This window comes from Bos taurus, chromosome 13, assembly GCF_002263795.3.
Source record: "Bos taurus isolate L1 Dominette 01449 registration number 42190680 breed Hereford chromosome 13, ARS-UCD2.0, whole genome shotgun sequence".
Lineage (NCBI taxonomy): Eukaryota > Metazoa > Chordata > Mammalia > Artiodactyla > Bovidae > Bos > Bos taurus.
In genome coordinates, this window is record NC_037340.1 from 32,696,691 (window position 1) to 32,716,837 (window position 20,147).

At 39.8% G+C, this 20,147-nt stretch overlaps 1 protein-coding gene across 5 annotated transcripts in view; it reads left to right on the forward strand.

Annotated features, from left to right (window-relative positions):
* CACNB2 (calcium voltage-gated channel auxiliary subunit beta 2) overlaps positions 1 to 20,147 on the forward strand; it is a 425,950-nt gene that overhangs the window by 128,114 nt on the left and 277,689 nt on the right. Inside the window, 1 exon segment of one of the 5 annotated variants that reach the window (NM_175789.2) lies at positions 15,572 to 15,622. The exons of the other annotated variants lie outside the window; for them this stretch is intronic. Within the exon segment in view, the coding sequence (NP_786983.1) occupies positions 15,575 to 15,622 (48 nt within the window). The 5' untranslated portion in view covers positions 15,572 to 15,574. 5 annotated transcript variants of the gene reach the window in all.

Here is a 20,147-nt window from a genome sequence, read left to right on the forward strand (position 1 = left end):
AAACAGCTCTCTCTACTCACTGTAGCAAGTTGTTTTCCCTCCTTCTTAATGGAACTTATTTCAGTCAGACTTTTGATGAAGCCCCTTCATTGACTACAGTCTCTCATGATCATCAGGAGCCTCTACGATGGTCAGATCTCAGTCTAGTCTACATCTAACTTGACTTTGGTTGGTGTTGAACAAAGCCAGTTACTCCCCTCCATGCAGAGCATCACTCTCCAGTTTTCTCCCTCTTTCCCTCACTGCTCACTTCTTTGTTGGGTTCTCCTTTTCTTCTGACCTCTCAGTGGTGCCATGCCCCAGGAATCAGTTTCCAGACCCCTTCTCTGTCCATATTTCTCTAGGGACTTTCACTAAAGGTCATGGTCCTAAAGATCATATATGGTGACTTCCAAGTTTATAGCTCAACCCAAGCCTCTTTCATTTATACTAGATTGCCTGCTTGACATATCCACATTGGTAACCTTTAGGTCTCCCCAGCAAAGAAGGCAATGGCACCCCACTCCAGTACTCTTGCCTAGAAAGTCCCATGGGTAGAGGAGCCTGGTAGGCTGCAGTCCATGGGGTCGCGAAGAGTCGGACACGACTGAGTGACTTCCCTTTCACTTTTCACTTTCATGCATTGGAGAAGGAAATGGCAACCTACTCCAGTGTTCTTGCCTGGAGAATCCCAGGGACGGGGGAGCCTGGTGGGCTGCCGTCTATGGGGTCGCACTGAGTTGGACACGACTGAAGCGACTTAGCAACAGGTCTCCCAAAATCCATATCCCCCTCAAAACTGTTTTTTGTTCGTTCGTTTTCTCCTCCCAAGTCTGCTCTTCCCTAAGTATTCTTCTTCCTAGTGAATGGAACTACCACTCACATAGTTGTCTAACCCTCATCTGTCCCCCTTCCCAAATTAGCTTATTCTTGGCTCGTCTTTTTTCCCTCTCCAACATGAAATTCTGGGTCCATTCTGTCACCTAACCTTTATTTTTTAATTTTTAGTTTATATTATAGTTGAGTGACCATGTATTAGTTTTAGATGCACAGCAGAGTGATTCAATTTTATGTGTGTGTGTGTGTGTGTATCTCTTCTTTTTCAAATTCTTTTCCCATTTGGGTGATTTCGGTGTATTGAGTAGAGTTCTGTGTACTGTGCATTAGGTCCCTGTTGGTTATCTGTTTCAAATATAGCAGTGTGTACATGTCAGTTCCCTTCCACTTTTCCCCTTTGGTAACCAGAAGTTTATTTTCTAAGTCTGTGAGTCTGTTTCTGTTTTATAAGTAAGTTTATTTATATCATTTTTTTAAGATTCCACATATAAACAATATCATGTGTTGTCTTTATCCGACTTCCTTTACTTAGTGTGATCATTTCCAAGTGCATCCATGTTGCTGTAAATGGCATTAGTTCATTATTTCTTATGGGTAGTATTCCATTGTGTGTGTACACACACACACACCCCACATCTTCTTTATCCATTCATCTGTCAATGAACATTTAAGTTGCTTCTGTATCTTGGCAATTATAAATAGTGCTGCTATGAACATTGGAGTACATGTACCCTTTTGAACTTACACTGTTGGTGGGAAATGTAAATTGGTACAGCCACTATGGAAAACAGTATGGAGGTTCCTTAAGAAACTAAAATAGAGCTACCATATGATCAGCAATCCCTTTTCTGGGCATATATTCAGAGAAAAACATGGTTGTCACCTTACCTCTAAAATATATCCAAAATCCTGCTGCTGCTACTGCTATGTCACTTCAGTCATGTCCAACTCTGTGTGACCCCATAGACGGCAGCCTACCCGGCTCCTCTGTCCCTGGCATTCTCCAGGCAAGAGTACTGGAGTGGGGTGCCATTTCCTTCCAATGCATGAAAGTGAAAAGTGAAAGTGAAGTCGCTCAGTCATATCCGACTCCCAGCGACCCCATGGACTACAGCCTATCAGGCTTCTCTGTCCATGGGATTTTCCAGGCAAGAGTACTGGAGTGGGGTACCAATGCCTTCTCCAACCCAAAATCCTACCACTTTTCAATGTTTTCCCCCACAAATACTTTCAGACCAAGCCCCTGTTCCTCACCTGAACTATTGCAATAGTTTCAAAAATGCTATAAGACTTAGCTCCTGGGCGTCTTCATACAGCAGACAGAAAGCCACTTGTAAGATGTAAATCAAATCGTGTGTCCTTTTCAAAGCTCACCAATGGCTTGTTTGCAACTGGAATAAAATCCAGTCCTTACACTGACCTGAAGATCCTAAATGATCAAGCCTCTGGGTCCTCACAGGGCTCCAACCACAGGTACCATCTTGCTCTTCCTCCTGTAGGTCCAGGACACTCCCTCTCCAGATGTTTGCCTGGATTTTTCCCCCCAGGTGGTCACATGTCTCACTCTTCAGCTCAAAGTTCATCTTTCTAAAAGGGTTTCCCTGACCAACTTATATATAATAGAAACTTACACCTCCACTATTCTTCTTTATCTCTCTTCACACAGTTCAGAAAAAATGCATATTGACACTTCTTAACATTTGTTTTCATTTCCATTGCCTGCCTGAATCCATGAAAGCTGAAGTTGTGAGTTGTTAACTGGTATGTCTCCACTGTCTGAAATGGGGCTTGATTCACAGAAGGTGCTTAGAGATATTTTTTGAGTGAATGGAAAAGTCCAACAAATTCTTATTATTTGCCCAGCAAATAATTGGAAATAGCAATTAAGTCTTAGCTTAGGCTGGTAACCCCAATTAATTTTGTCTTTCCCCAAGGCCTTATTCTTCAACATCAGCTTTGCATTTCTTCCCTAATCTTTCTCTTTGAATATTTGTTACTTTTGTTGGGAAACTTAACCCTAGACTGTTGTCTCGCCAATTGTCTTAATGGATTCAATTTTTCCTCTGTTTTTTCATGAATGTGTCAAATTTTCTGTTTTTTAAAATTTCCCATTACCAGTTAATTTCTACCTGTCCTCTATATTTTAATATAAATAATTATCTTTTTGCATTTATTTTCTCTGAAGGGATTTTTTTCCTCACTAAAATTGTTTTGTATATTATTCTTGGTCCTTTGACTTTAGCCTGGTGTTTTCAATGTCAAGGAATATTTCAGGGTATGTATTCATTCACTTATCTAACCAAAAAACCAACTATTAAAACCCTATTATGTACTCACAGCATAATTTGAAAAGGACCCAACAGTAGTAAAAATATCAGTTTATTTTCACAGATGAGCTTAGTAGGAAACAGAAAGTTTGGCAATCTGGGAGAATATTTCCATGAAATTCTCAGCAAACTCTTAACAGAGCCTGCACAAAATTTGACTCTAAAAGTGTTATTTTCTTACTTTGTTTCTAAATGGAAAAATTTGGATTTTATGGAGCTATCCAAAGTCCTGTTTAGTGACTATCTACAGAATTTTGGCTGCCCCTTGGACCAGTTAGCACTTCTTCTTAGCTCACACACCCAGGAGGTACCCAGTAATCTTCCGGAACCAAATGGGGCCTCCCAGAGCAATCCTTTCATCTTCTGAAGTAATTAAATTAATCTGGAAGCACTCAGTTTCATATTAGGGTAGAAAAGAATAATACTACATGCTTTCCTTTGAAAAGCACATTAAAGCTTAAAAAAAAAAAAAAGCCCATTAGTAAAACTATAAAATACAGACTTCCCTGGTGGTCCAGTGGTTAAGACCACACTTGCAATGCAGGGGGTATGGGTTTGATCCCTGGTTGGGGAACCAAGATCCCACATGGTGCACCTCTTAGCCAAAAAAAAAAAGTTAAAAAAAAAGAAAAGGAAACGTATAAAATAGAAAATGAACCCAAGGTGATATTAATGCCTAATATAGTAGTCTGTGTTTTAGAGAACTTGCTAAGTGATTTTGGGCATTTATTATCATATAGACTTGTTAGTAATTTCAAATGTAGTTCATTTCTCCTAAAATGCGGACAGCCAAATACTTTGCTGTGCCTTTTCTAGCTTCTGTCTAATCCTCCAAAAACAGTCTTAAAGAAACGTGAAAATTGGCCAATTTAATGGCATGCTGCAAGGCCGTTACTGTTTGAGTGTTAACACATTTTTTTGAACTAGTCCTTCGGGCCTGTCTGCCCTCGGTTTTAGCTCATCACTTTTGACGTTGTCTGGTCTAAATGTGGAAAGGCTTCAGCAACCTAAGCCTTACTTTTGGACAAACTAAAGATTAAATATATCCAGATGGTTGTGAGCATCATATAGCCACACTGTAGTTGAGTGTAGAATGAAAAACACAGCAAATTCCTTTTGAACTTGGGCTTCTTCTGTTACCATCTCCGCATCTCTGCTCTCTGAAGCCCTCATCGAAAGACCCAACATCACACAGGCATAAGCTCCAATTCCCTCCCAGGTCTGTTCTTATTCCCCGAGTATACATCTGCTGAAACCACTTTCTTTTTCCTGTTATCTGAAATGTTTCTATGAAAATGAAGGGGGTTAGAAGAAAAGCCATTTGCTTTAACTACAACTGCAAATGGAGATGGGGTAGGCTTGTCTTTTTTTTTTTTTTTTTGGTGGCTGCACCACGTAGCCTGCGGATCTTAGTTCTCCAGGGATCAAACTTGTGCCCCCTGCAGTGGAACACAGTCTTAACCACTGCGCCACTAGGGAAGTGCCGGGGTGACCTTGTCTTAAGTGTTTTTCTCTTTCATTATACTGAATACACCCAGCTTGATTACTCAATCTGTGTTGAACAAGCTTCTTAAAATCAGTCTTAAGATCATTGTCATTTAATTTTTATCAGAAGGTCATCAGTCAATGAGAAATAGTATTCAGTGGATTTGTTTGAAGGACAGAGTCCATCACTGTTGGAAACTCTGGAGGCCTAGTATTTGGGGTCAAGAGCTTTGGAGTTCAACAGATCTGGGTTCAAATTTTTACTGCTTATGTGTTGTAGGGCCTAATCTCTGAAGTCTGTTTCCTCATTTTTAATTTAAGGATAAATAATAATGATACCTTCTTCAAGTTGATATGAGGAGTAAAGGAATAATGCGTCCTAACGTCCACATCAGTAGATGTTAAGTCTTTTGGTTATTGCTCTTGTTGATACTCAGGGATCAAGCCATATCTGTACAGAGTTAGGTGTCTTGGCCTGCTCATTCTCCCCTGACTCCCCCAGAGTATTTTATTGAATTCCCTGTGGTGTGGGACTTAGTTTCCAGCCCAGGTCAGTCTAAGAAGCAACTCTTTACCGCCCATAGTGGCATTTCCCCTTAAGGGTGCCCCCAGGAGTGCTGTTTATCACTTTCCACAATTCTCCTTTTCATGGGGACCTCCAGGAGAATTCAGGGTTCCATGTCAGTGCCAAGCAGAGACATCCTTCTGAGCATTTGGTTTATTTTAAGCTCATGGACAGTAAATTACATAACTGACCGAGTTTCCCTTCTTGAGTTGGCTGCTGGAAAGCTTAGACCCAAATGTATGGCTCATTTGTCGGCAGTGCATTGGTTATTATGGGATGCATTTTGTGTCCTTTGCTTTATTGTTTTACTTTTTTATTCTCTCTTCTCTTTCAAGCAAATTAAATGTTATTTTACAATTTATTCTTATAAGTTGCCTAAACTAACTGCTGAAGCAAGGTGAGGCATACATAGATAGAAAAATACAGAAAGAAAGAATGTGGAGTCATTCAGTCATGTCCGGCTCTTTACGACCCCATGGACTACGTGTAACCTACCAGGCTCCTCTGTCCATGGGATTTTCCAGGCAAGAATACTGGAGTGGGTTGCCATTTCCTTTTCTAAGACAGAAAAAATAGATACAGATATATAAATAAGGCTTCTAGTAAGTGAGCCTGTATAAATGGCTTAGAGCTTGTCTATCTAAAATATGTTTAATTTTTGTCAGAAGATACTTGTTCTATCAAATGAATTTTCCAGTGGGTAAAATTTCAGATTTTGCATGAAAGAGAAAGGAACAAGTTCAAAGATGGGAAAGTTTTGCATGAAGGTAAGTTTGATTTGGGAAGCCAGTAGGGGAACCACTGAGCTCTTGATGGAGAAATGTCTTGTATGATTGGATTAGTTAATTAGCTTATTCATTGTGTACAACCCCAGGGTCAGCTTATAAAATGAATTTTTAACCTTTCATAGAGAGCATAAGACCATGAGCTCAGAAGCCAAACTCCTGGTAGAAGTCCTGGCTCTGTCATTTCCTTGGGTAATTGACTTAACTTCATTGTGCCTCAGTTTCTTTGTTTACTTTATGACAAGTAAGGTATTTTAAAAATTTTTACACATGGATTATATATCTGTCCAAGAATTCTCAAATCTATGAGTGTTTCATGGCAACTTCAGAGAAAATGTGTGTTTTCTTTCTTGGTCTTTCCAAACAAACAGAAAAGCAAAATAGTTTCTGTGAAATATTTTATTGTGCTAGCATTATAGATTTGTTTGTGAAATGTGACACCATAAATAGTGTGTCTTGCCTTTTTCCACCCAAAATATTAGTGTTAGTCACTCAGTGATGTCCGACTCTTTGCAACCCCACGGACTGTAGCCTGCCAGGCTCCTCTGTCTATGAAATTTTCCAGGCAAGAACACTGGAGGTAGCCATTTGCTTCTCCAGGGAATCTTCCTGACCCAGGGATTGAACCTGGATCTCCCACATTGCAGGCAAGTTCTTCAATATCTGAGCCACCAGGGAAGCCCCTTTCTACCCAAAGGTCAGTGGTTTCTTTTTCACATATGTATTGTATTTCCTTAGAGCTATAATGAGTGAAAGGAATGGATGCAATGTATTCTCTGCAAAAATAGTGTCATATGGAAAAATTTAACACACAAACATTCTTGGCTGTTCTCCCTCTTCTTCCTTGATGCCTCTACCTCTTATACTAAAGAGAATATATCTTGCCTATTCAGCATTGAAAGAAAGTAAAGAGCTACAGAAATTAAGCAAATCTACCAAATATGAGGCTGGGGCAGGCAGGTTGAGGGAGAAAGAATCTGGAAACTGGCAGCTGGGAAGGGGGTTTTTTGGTGTGTCTGTTTGTGTCCAGAATTGAAGGCAGCCTCATCAGGGGCTTTAGGGTAGAAGGGAATTAGGGAGGGAAGGAAAGGGATTTTTTGAGAAATGTTGCAGGAGGGTATAGGATTCTCTCTAATGTTCACTCTGAGCTATGCAATGAAAAATTGACTTTTGGATGTTCAATTGATTTTTGTTGTTGGATTGTACTTCTTTCAATAGGATTGAACTACAAGAGATCTGAGTTTTATTAGGGTTACATAGTTTTCTCACAGTCTTGAATTGAACCCTGTGTATTCTAACTTTGTAACACAAACTATGTTTTAAACTTGTCATTTAAGTTCGTTGCACATTTCATGTTTATTCATTTTAAAAGTATGACTTCAACTCCTCCAATTACTTTGCATGGAGTTATTTTATTTACTTCCGCCCTTCTCTGTAAAATGAGTAGAATAAGCAAATGATGATGCTGTCTTAACTGGGAAGAAATGCCTCGTTGTTGGTCTGAAAAACCACAACAAACACTCAGAAAGAACAGCGCATAAAAAGAGAACCCAGACACCTTGGTGAGAAATAGAAAGAAAGAAGTTTCAGTCTGTAGAAATTGAAATAAATTACAGGGGTGCGTTTTGGTGGCTAAAAGAGTCAAGTCCAGTGTAAATGCAAGATAGAGATAGAGACTAGATAGAGACTCTGCTCAGGATGCTAAAGAGAGGATTGGCCAAGAAAAGGAGCAAACTGGGACTGACCTGAAAATAAAGATGTATCATGGATTGCCCTAGCAGAAGCTGCGCTTCACAATGGATGGTAGTATCAAGAATGGAAAGAATTGGGCCACAAGTATCTTTTCCACTGGGCTTCTTTTTTCCATTTTCTGTACCTGTCTTTGTCGCCCAAATATCTCATAGATTCCTCCTCTTACCTTACCTACCACCTCCACCACCAGGGACAAGGCATTGTTATCTTTCACAGGCATAATTACAGCAGCTTCTTAGCTGGTCTCCGTTTCTTCTCTGGACATCTTTCCATCTAGTTTCAGCTCCATTACCAATGTGTGTTTTAATTTTTATTTATCTATAAATTTATTTTGGCAGTGCTGGATCTTTGCTGCTGCTAGTGGGCTTTCTCTAGGTGCAGCAAATGGGAGCTACTCTCTAGCTGGCGGTTCACGGGCTTCTCATTGCGGTAGCTTCTCATTGCAGAGCAAGGGCTCTAGGCTGCAGGGGCTTCAGTAACTGCAGCACATGGGCTCAGTAGTTGCGGCACGCAGGCTCTAGGGTGCAAGGGCTTTAGGAGCTGTAGTGCACAGGCTTAGTTGCCCCACAGCATGTGAAATCTTCCCGGACCAGGGATGGAGCCTGTGTCCCCTGCATTGGCGGGTGGATTCTCAACCACCGGACCACCAGGGAAGTCCACCAAGGTGTGTTTAAATGATGCTCATGCCTGTCGACTGTATGAATAGAATCCCACTGCTCTTAATGTAAAGGTGAAAATCCTCAGCTCACATCTCCTGATGTGGCCATCATCTATCTCTCCATCCTCATTTTGCCCCAGTCTCCCTCTTAGTTTGTTCTCCAGCTGTTTACAGGTAGCATCTCCCTTCTGACACAAACACCTTTGTCAATAACATTCCTTCCATTGGACAGGGCTACTCTGACCCCTTCCCCTGCCTCAGCCCTGCTCCATTTGGTTAATTCCTTTCTAGCTTCAGACAGCTGCATCATAGCTCTTCTTCAGGGAAGTTTCCTGCCTCGTTTGATTCTAGAGGGTGTCTGCTCGCTCTACATTTTCATAGTATTCTGTACTTTCAGAGAACTTACTGGTGCCTAATTATGTTTACCTGATTATGGACTCAACTTGTCTTTCTCCCTCCCTGTAGTCCAAGACCACAATTACTTCACTGCTCTTTTTATCCACTAAGACCAAAGCAAACACTCACACATGGCGAATAGCACTCCCTTGGTGTTGTTGACTGAATGGATGAATGTAGATGTTGGGCTTCTTTTTTTGTTTCTGTTTTTAACTGAAATTAGTGGATAACCCGGATTGGGACAAAAAAATCTGAAAAAGTAATATATATAACCAAGTCACTTTGCTGTGCATCTGAAACTAACACAATATTAACACAAATATTGTGTAAACTAACACAATACACTTCAATTTAAAAAATAAATATTAAAAATTTTTTAATTAAAAAAAATAGTGGAGAAGTTTTTGGTGCCCTTAAGAACCTCCAGACTCTGCGGGACTTCACCTTCCAATGCATGAGGTATGGGTTTGATCCCAGGTTGAGGAGCCAGGATCCCACTTGCCTCATGGCTGAAAAAAGAGAAGATAAAACAAAAGCAATATTAAAATGGATTCAGTAAAAACTTTAAAAATGGTCCACGTTAAAAAAAAAAAAAACATGCTAGATTCTGAATGGTTGCAGTTATAACAACAACATAGTCTGAAGGAAGAGTTCACTGAGTACGTATATGGGCTGCAGTCTCTGGTGAGAGGAGGGCCATTCATTTCCTGAAACCAGAGCCACAGAAGAGTCATAAGCACTCAGACAGCATCAGCCCCAACAAGTAAGCTTCAGCTCCTCTCTGAAAGCTTCTCCAGATACAGTTTCATTCATTGTCATCAAAGAGTTTCTCCAAAGCATCACTTTATCGTATTGGACACCCTCTGTGTACTTTATCCCTTGTAACCACTAGTAATGGAGAAAGTGACCAGTAAATAAACTTGAATCCTCATCCTTTATAAAGACTGCCCAGAAGTAAATCTCTTAGGACTTTTCAAATTCCTGACCTTGACATCCTAGGCATTCCTTTGCAGTTCTATTGAATGAGTTGTTTATGTCATTCTACCTCTTGTTGTCACTTTTTAATACTTTACTTTTAATATATCTCACGTTTAACAACCTAGCAAATTTAACAGTTCATTAGGTTTGTGGTTTGGCTACATGAACCCAATAGCTAGTTTTATTGACCTGATTTGATTTAATTATTTAGTAGACAGACATTTAGGGCAGACAACCACAGTAGTTCAATAACTTCAAATTTCTCACTAATAGAGAGTGATCGACTAGTTTTTACAGCCAAACAGGATGGAGCTTTTTTTATTTCCTATTTCTTAATAGAACCACGGAAAATTTCATACTGAAAGGCTTTGATGATTCTGTGTGATAAAGTGTAAACTCCTTGCTGTGATGTTCAAAGACGTCCACAGTCTCACCCCAGCTCAATCTCCTGTTCCAGTCTCCTGATGAGACTGCCTTCTTGTCACTTGTTCCCACTCCCATTCCCTCACCTCCTCCACAATCTGTGGATTAAGCATTTATTCCAGAAACTCTTTGAGGTACTAGTTGGCCAAAAAGTTCGTTAGAATTTTCCTATAATATCTTTATGGAAAAACCTGAAGGAACTTCTTGTCCAATCCAATACTTTTAAAATACAGGTTTAGCATCTATGGCTGGGGTCTTAAACAGTATAAGCAGATCTCACTCTATTGCGCTTCACAGATACGGCATTTTTGATAAATTGAAGGTCTGTGGCAGGCCTGCAGGTCTATTGGTGCCATTTTTCCAACAGCATTTACTTTGTGTCTTGGTGGTCCCATCTGGGTAATTCTCACATTATTGCAGACTTTTTCTTTATTATTCTACCTGGTATGGTGATCTGTGGTCAGCACTCCTTGATGTTGTGACTGACTCAGTGAAGGCTCAGATGAAAGTTAACTTTCTTTAGCAGTAAAGTATTTTAAGGTATGTACATTGTCTTATTAGACATAATGCTATTCACACTTAATAGACTACAGTATAGTATAAGCATACCTTTATATGCACTAGGAAACCAACAAACTCCTGGGACTCACTTTGCTATCTTAGCCATTTTATCGCAGTGATCGGGAAGTGAACTCTGTATCTCTGAGGTCTGCCTGCATAGGGTTTGGTTCTCTTTTATGTGCTGTATAGCCCAGGAAACTTATGGGAAAAGAATCTGAAAGAGAATAGGCATCTGTATATGTATAACTGAATAACTTTGCTGTATATCTGAAACTCACACAACATTGTAAATCACTTATACTCCTCTATAAAATAAAAATATGTACCAAATGAACCTATGAAACAGACAGAATCACGAATATAGACAACAGACTGGTGGTTGCCAAGGAAGAGAGGGTTACGGGAGGGGTGGACTGGGATGTTGGGGTTAGCAGATGTAAGCTTTTGTATGTAGGATGGATAAACAACAAGGTCTGACTGCATAGCACAGGAACTCTATTCGGTATCCTATGATAAAACCTGTTCAAAATCTTATGAAAATAATATAAAAAAGAATGTATGTGTGCGTGTATATATATATATATATCTGAATCACTTTGCTGTACAGTAGAAATTAGCACAACACTGTAAATGAACTATAAGTGTTAGTCATTCACTTGTGTCCGCCCCTTTGTGACCCCGTGAACTGTAGCCCACCAGGCTCCTCTGTCCATGGAATTCTCCAGGCAAGAATACTGGAGTGGATTGCCATTCCCTTCTCCAGGGGATCTTCCCAACCCAGGAATCGAACCTGGGTTACCTGTTTTGCAGGCCGATTTTTTACCTTCTGAGCCACCAGGGAAGTCCAAGAATACTGGAGTGGGTTGCCATGCCCTTCTCTAAGGGGACCTTCCCAACCCAGGGATCGAACCCAGGTCTCCTGCATTGAAGGCGGATTCTTTACCATCTGAGCCACCAGGGAAGCTAAATGAACTATACTTCAATTTTAAAATTTGTTAAAAAGGTAATAATGGAATGATAAAAACAAACGAAAGAGTCCAAATGTAAGCGACATAGGGCTGGTTTGCCAGCTGCACTGCGCTAGGGACACGGGCTTTCTGTCTTGTTGCTCTTTTCTTCTAAACATGAAGTATCCTTTAATGTAGGCAGATGTCCCAGCTCCCAGCAGTTTACCTCCATTCAAGACAGCAAGAAAGGGAGAACAAGAAAAGGGAAGGCATTAAGTTTCGGCACGTGTTATTTCTGCTCCTACCCCACTGAACACAAGCTGGTTACCTGGTCAGCCGTACCAAATTGTGAAAACAATTTCTCTGGCATAGCCCAGGAGCCTCAGGTCCATTTCTATTGCCCAGGATGAAGTAAAGAATTCATGACGAGTGGACTCCAAATATCCATCATACCTAATATGTCTGTGTTACCACACTAAGTGTTAGGGATGGAGAGATGAATAAGGAGTGAGCTTAGGAGAGAGAACCCAGTTCAGTTGGAGAGATTTGGGGTAAATCTCTGTTGTCTGAATGTATCATAAATATTGAATCTGTATACATTCTTCTTTACATCCTATACAAACAAGATTTATTCTGTATATATTCTGTACATAATCTGTGGTTTTGCATTTTCTGCTCCCTTGCCTGGATTCTTTCAGCCCCCATTTTCCACTGGATGCAGTTTTACCCACTCTGCAAAGAGTAGCCCAGTGGGACTTCCCCGGATGCCCAGAGGTTATGACTTCACCCTCCAATGCAGGGGGTGCAGGTTCAATCCCTGGTTGGGGAGCTAAGATTCCATGTGTCTCCTGGCCATAACACCAAAACATAAAATAGAAGCAATATTGTAACAAGTTCAATAAAGACTTAAAAAAATGGTATACATCCCAAAAAAATCTTAAAAAAGAAAAAAAGAATACCCCACCTTTGCTAATAAGCCTTCAGTGTTCCTTCCAGGGATAAATAAGGGTTGTGTTGTTGGTATTCCCATAGCACTCAGATGCTGTGTTCTCTTTTCCTGTCTTTGTTATCAGTGGACAGTATTTTGTTTATTTTCTATCTGTGGCACCTAGGACTGCTGCTGCTGCTAAGTCGCTTCAGTCGTGTCCGACTCTGTGCGACCCCATAGACAGCAGCCCACCAGGCTCCCCCATCCCTGGGATTCTCCAGGCAAGAACACTGGAGTGGGTTGCCATTTCCTTCTCCAATGCATGAAAGTGAAAAGTGAAAGTGAAGTCGCTCAGTCGTGTCCGACCCTTAGCATGGACTGCAGCCTACCAAGCTCCTCGGTCCATGGGATTTTCTAGGCAAGAGTACTGGAGTGGGGTGCCATTGCCTTCTCCAGGCACCTAGGACAGTGCCAAGCAAGTATTAGTAGAGGTGCTCTATCAATGTTTCCCAACTTAGATTAGGGTTTGGCCTCCTCTTGTGGATTCTAGAATGGCAAATGAGTGGTATCTCTAATGAACTGTGGATCTCTCTCATATTGTGTATGATAATATCATAGTGGATAGGAAGTTAAGTGAATGCCAAATTAGATTCATGGAAGAGATCAAGTTTCCAGTGTTTTCCTCTCATTCTAACTTTGAGTTTGTTTTTTATTTTTATTCATTTATTCTAGTAAATATGTACTGGTTGAGGATGATACAGGGTCCTTAGAAAAGGCTGAAATTCAAATGATACATTCTCTTATATTACTTAGTATTTTTCTCACTAAAGTTGATTTCAAAAACTAAAGTGATATCCTACCTTCTGTAAATCTGTCTTATGTGTTCCAGAAAATGTTGCATTTTTTTTTCTAGGACTTACTTCAAAATGCAATGTGCAACATGATTCAAAAATTTTATTTTACTTTGGGCTCCTGATATATTCACAAAAGGAACTTTATTGTCTGTCTGTAGTCTACTGATGTATTCCCAAAAGGAACTTCATTGTCTGTAGTCCATCCATGATTCCCTTTTGAATCTTCAGCTATATGGAGGATTAATCAGTACAGGATAAAACCACAGAATTTTTGCAAACTTTTTCAATTGTATAAATTACTAGCTATTTAAAATATGGTTGCTTATGCTACTTATAAACAAGAGGCTTCCCTGGTGGCACAAATGATAAAGCGTCTGCCTGCAATGTGAGAGACCTGGGTTTGATCCCTGGGTTGGGAAGATCCCCTGGAGAAGGAAATGGCAACCCACTCCAGTACCCTTGCCTGGAAAATTCCATAGATAGAGGAGCTTGGTAGGCTGCAGTCCATGGGGTTGCAAACAGTTGGACAGGACTGAGCAGCTTCACTTTCACTTTCATTTATAAACAAAACACTTGACCATTTGGAGCCTCAGGTCTTCATTAGTCAAATAAAAACATTGAACTAAGGCAGGTTTTTTCAACTCAAGGGTACAAATAATAATAATAGAGTTGTTACTTTATATCCTCCTCATCATCATCATAGCATAGACTACAAATAATAATAGAGTTGTTACTTTAAATCATAGGTTTTCAGGAAAGAACGATAAAATGTTGAGAATTAATAGGCTTGCACATTCCATCTGCCTGAAGAGCTTAATGGTGAGGGATCTTAATTTGTGACATGAAATAGTTAAATATCTTCTCAAGTGGTAACAGTATATGAAGTGACATGGGTGTGGGAGTGAACGTGCATCGACAGCTGTGGCTACATGAATCATGGCTTATCAGAATGGTTGATATCATATAAATTAACAGTTTAATCCCCAAATGCCATAATCATTCGTCTTTTCAGGTGTGACATGTACAAGGACTTTTAGAAAGAATGTTGCGATTGACTCCTTGTCTGCAAACTGTGTCTTTAGAAAAAAGATGTAAATTACAGTTTAGGAGGAATATTCATTTGTGAGATCACGGGCTTGGAAGGCAGGCTTATTGGGTTTCTCGTATCTAAATCATAGGTGATATACTAGCTAATTAATTAATTAGCTCTGACTCAGATCAGTTTTGCTTACCAGAGTTACATTTATTTAATGGGCTTTCACGTAGAAAATGAGCATTTTGGCAGTGAGGAAAAAAAAGCACAAAAATCTGTGTAGCTGTAGTGGTTGACTGTGTTGGGTCCTGAAGTCACTCCTTCCTACGGTTCATGTGAAGCACGTACTGCAAGACGAAGCATCTGACAATTTGGAGGGTGGTTGTGTAGTCCTGGGAATCCGGAGTGAATTAAAGTCTAGACTGTAATTTTTCAGGGGAAAGGGAGGAGGGAGAAGTCGCAGACCAGATATGCCCAAAGTGATACAGAGGCAACACTGAAGCAGGGATGCTGCTGCCAATCTGTGCGTGGGGAGGAAGGCAATCATGGCAGAGCAGCCGCGGGAGCAGCCGCGTTCTCCGAGGCAGTCACATAAACACCATCAGGAGTAGGCCTCCTCTTGCAAAAAAGCAGGAGCCTGCAGGCTTGTGAGATGCAAAGGTTCTCTGCTGTTTGAAAAGCTCCCCAGTTGAGAATGGCTACTGTCAAAACGTTGCCAAGAAACTCTGATGATCCGGACAGTCACAAGTGTAAGTTAGCAAGAGTCATTTCAGGAAAATAAATGATACTTTGGGTAGATTTCTGGTCAGTTTCTTCCCTGAAGAAGAAGAGATCGGATTCCCTGAAAAAAGAAAAAAAAATTAGGGAAAAACAAAGTTTGGGCATGCTTGCAAAAACAGTGGTGTCTTTAGAAACTACCTAGGAGGCAGAAGCTAAGTTTTGATTTGCCCATGCTTCTTACCTGGGAGTGGAAGGTGGGGAGAAATGGACAGTGGCTCTGATGAGAAGAGGAGGCACAGTGCAGCTCGGTGAAACCACACGCTGACTGCGTTCTGCACGGCTCTTCATGCAGTGCTGTGGGCTGGTGCATCGGAGGCGAGCACGGGTGTCCTATGTAAGTTTCTATTGCTGTAAATTGCAGCTAGGGGCTGAAAATACTATCCGTGTCTGTCTGGTGCATGTTGCCTCTTTCAGATGTTTTTAATCCCTGTGCTGAGGATCAGCCAGAGAATCAATCATTTGTACAATGAGTTTTCCAGCCACCTGAGGTCTATGAGATTCTGAGATTTTTTCCGGAGATTTTTTTTTTTTAAATGTATCTTTCATGCCGGGTTACTTTGATAAGGTCGGAAATAGCTTGCACTGGGATTGCTTGGGAAGTGTATTTTCTCAGAGGTCTGTATCAGTTCAAACCAGTTGATATTCTCTTTTACGTAGAGTAGTGCTGTTTTCATCTTTGAATGATGGCATGAAAAAAAATCTTTTTAGGGAGAGATACCACGGAGTTTGTCAAATTAAAGATAGCCACAGAAGCTCCTTTTAAATCCTGTTTTGAACAGCTTTAGAAAAAGAGTAGATGATAATTATTTGATGCATGACACAGCTGTTGCAGTTACGCCAGCATTTACAGCAGCTTTATCATTCTGTGACTCTTTCACTGAAATAGCCCTTATTTCATGGACCTGCTGTGTTTTGCAAAATGGCTGTCTGAGTATTAAATTCTACAAGGCAGGCTTACACAAACACTGAAGTATCACTACTTAAAATAATTGGATGCTAATTGAAAGATGCAGTGCAGTATGCTAGCCGACAAGCTCAGAGGAAGTGCTGGCTTTATTTCCAGCCTCCTTTTGCATTGCGTGTGGCTACTTGATTTTCGGGGAGTGATGTGAAAGGCAACAAGGGGTTTATGCAGGCTGGACAAACTGCGGTGCTAACACTGATCTGAGATTCCTGGCTGCAAAACAAATAGGAAATCGACAAAGAGCTCATCAATACTTAAGGGCAGAGTGTAAAGAAATCTGTGACCTTGGAAAATTGGCCACTATGAGAGAGATATGTGACACGGCCAGGACAAACAAGGTCAAAATCTGATATGATCAACCTAATAAAGTTATTAGAGACCAGGGCTGTGAAAGGGATAGTTGTATTCCTATCAGATCTTAAAGAGAATATTCAATTTTATTCAATAGTAAAAGCTTACGAAGTCTCTTAAAGGTTTTTGTGCCGGTTATCTATTCAGGGTCATTTGTCATTTGGACTCAACAGTTGACATGTAAGGAATAAATGTAGTAGTAGTGCCAGCAAGATTTTTAAAGATGACATCTGCAGGAATGATTTTTCCCAACAGCAAGATTAATTGCTTTTAAATAGGATTTGGAAATAAGTATTAGAAAGTTTTTAAGGTATAAAATTATCCACATAAAGAAAATCTTGAAATTAAAGATAGACATCATTTGAAATTTAAAATCCGTATTTTTATAGACTCATGAAGATTGACAATTCCTTAGTTTCATGTATTTCTGTTTGTTCTTATATAATGAATGAGAAGAAATCTGTGAATATGTAGCCTTCTCACTAGAGGAATTCTGAAAGAATCTGAAAGCCTCAAACAAAATAGTCATTTTTCTTACCCAGCTTATTTTTGTCCTTTTTCTGACATCATGTAAATAAATAGAAGAGACAGCATAAACCGTATCTTCTGGGGTCTTTACTGAAAGGTTAGAGATTTGGTTCATCTGCTAATTTTCAAACTTTTTTTACCCTATATTTTGGTGAAGGAGCCACAAAATATACAGCACAAATATACCTCGAATATTAAAGAAATTCATATACCTTGGTCACTAGAAACAAGTTTTCCTTTATTTTAGACCATTTCTCTCTTAGGAACTCTAACCTGTAACCCACTTGCTGCTATTCTAGCCTCTTTTCTCTGGCAGTTTAATGTATGGATTGTCGTTTTCTTTATAGATAGTCAACCCAGCGCTGTAGTATGTTAAATCTGAAACATATTTCATTTTCCTTGGAGGAAAAGGACTCTTCATGTATGTATCTGACCATGAGACTTCTCACTTGCCTGCCAAGCAGACAACGTGTGGAGTCGGGAAGCTGCTCATTGAATAAACAGGTGGGCAGCAGGGCGAAGGACACACAAACCCATGGGCAGCAGGAGTGATGAGGCCTCGTCCACTAAGTGGACTGTCCTGGTGGCCTTTCGCTAATATATTATCAATTTAGTGGGATGATGACTTAGACCATGCCAGTATTAAATTCCAACTAAAGCTTTGGCATTAAGTATGTGTGTATATGTAAAAATACATATATTAGGTATAATGGATAATTCAGTCATTTGTATAATTCGGTTATTAGTATAATGTGTTTGTATGTGTATCTCAATCCTCCACTACTTCTTATACCTTATTTTAGTATGACAGTTTTCTCAAGGACTCCTCCTAGTCTCACATCTCAGAAAGAATATGAACGTTCTATGGGTTTTGAATAAAGTTACATACATTTGCTATAGTCCTTTGTTTCTAGGTTTCTCCCTTCCACAGCTATCACCTTTATTAGAAGCCCTCTCCTAACTTGTGTAATGTTGTCTTCATATTCAAAAATTGTCCAGTGAATGCCCTGTAGTCTGTGGCCCCTCTCCTTCTCTGTAAGACTTGGTGCATATGCCTCTTTTTGACATTATTGAGTATTTGAACTCATGATCAAGTCTTCAAGATTTTATTTATACTGAACAATCATTCTTTTAGATCCCAGCTCCGTAGCTCAGACGTAATTCCTACTTTTATCTCAGCTGTCCTTCTATTGTTATTTTATTAAATGACAACAAAATCTGTCAGCTGAATAAATACTCTTAAATATAAAAAGATATAGAAGCCTCGTAAGTTGAGTGTGCATCTCGTACAACACTTCTAAAATATGGACATTTGCATGCTTTGGGGGAGCAGAGATTGACACTGACTCTTTTGGGGTAGACTCTATTGAAGTGTAGCTTCCATGCAGAAAAGTGCAGAAATCTTAAGTGTCAAATCTGGTGAAAGTTCCCAAAGTGAACAACTTTGTGTAACAACAGCAGAATCAAGAATCCAAGTACTGTCAGAACCCTTATCCAATCCCCCCCTCGCCAGTCAGCTCCCCATTCCTCCACAGTACCCTCTAATCTGGCTTCCAGCATCATGGAAGCTGTTTTCCTGTTTCCAGATTTTATATAAATGGACTTATTTCATCTCTACTCTTGTTTGGTTTGGTTAATGTCATTCATCCTTCTCTTGGGAGATTAACCCATATGGTTGCATATAGTTACATCTGTTTCCTGCTACTCCTACTGGCTGTATAGTATTCCATTGTGTGACTAGACCATAATATAATGACCCATAACTACTGTTGAGAGGCATTCAGGTATTTTCCAGTTTGGGGCTGTTGTAAATACTGCTGTTATAAAAATTTGTGACATATTCTTTTATTGATGTTTACATATACACTTCTGTCAAGTATAAATCTAGGAATAAAATTGCCAAGTCATAGGGCATATACATATATTCAGCTTAAGTCAGTACTGGGGAAGAGCTTTCCAAAGTGGTTGAAACAATTTACACTCTTAGCACCAGTGTCTCACCCAAACCTGAAGTTGTCTTTTAGTCAACAAGTGCCCCCATACATGGCTTGACTTGGTATTTCTCTGATGACTATTGAAATCAAGCACCTTCTTGTATATTTATTGACCAGGGGAATAGCTTCTTCTGTAAAGTACCTGTTTGAATCTCTTGATTCTTTTTCTATTAGGTTCTCTGTCTTTTGAGGCTTGTTTGTTTGAAAAAGAACTGACAAAAGGAAAAGGAACTGATGGTTAGCATAATACAATGACTAGTGACAACGTGGTAGATTCAGACAGAATTAAACTGTGGAATCAAATCGACCTGGGTTTGATTATTAATGTCATCGTTTATTTACTGTGTAATAGTGGGGAGGGTTTTTTTTTTTTTTTCTGAGTTTTAGCTTTCTCATCTGTCTATTTGGGAAAATAGGGCAAGCTTGAAGGTTTTTTTTCATTTTACAGTTAAATGTTGTTTGTCAGCTCCTAGCGTGTTGCCTGCTCCACAGTTGTTCTTCAGACTCTGCAAGCCACAGTGAAATGAGATCATGAGTTGGAGGGACTATAGGAAGAGAGCAGGAGGGGATGGTAGGGAGGAAAATGGCAGATAATTGCTCATTTTAAAATGGAAGTGCAGTTGATTTACAATATTATGTTAGTTTCAGGCATACAACATAGCGATTCAGTATTTTTATAGATTATACTTCATAGATTTATTATAAAATGTGGTCTGTATCCCCTGTGCTGTATAATATATCCTTGTAGCTTATTTATACGTAGTCATTTGTACCTCCCTAATCCCTACTCTTATTTCCCCTCCCCACTCCCCTCTCCCCATTGGTAGCCACTAGTTGGTTCTCATACCTGTAAGTTCCTTCCTGCTTTGTCATATTCACTTATTTCATTTTTTTAGATTCCATATGTACGTGATAACATACAGTCTTTGTCTTTCTCTGTCTGACATTTCACTGAGCACAACACCTTCCAAGTTCATCCGTGTTGTTGCAAAAGACAAAACTTCATGTCTTAGTAATATTCC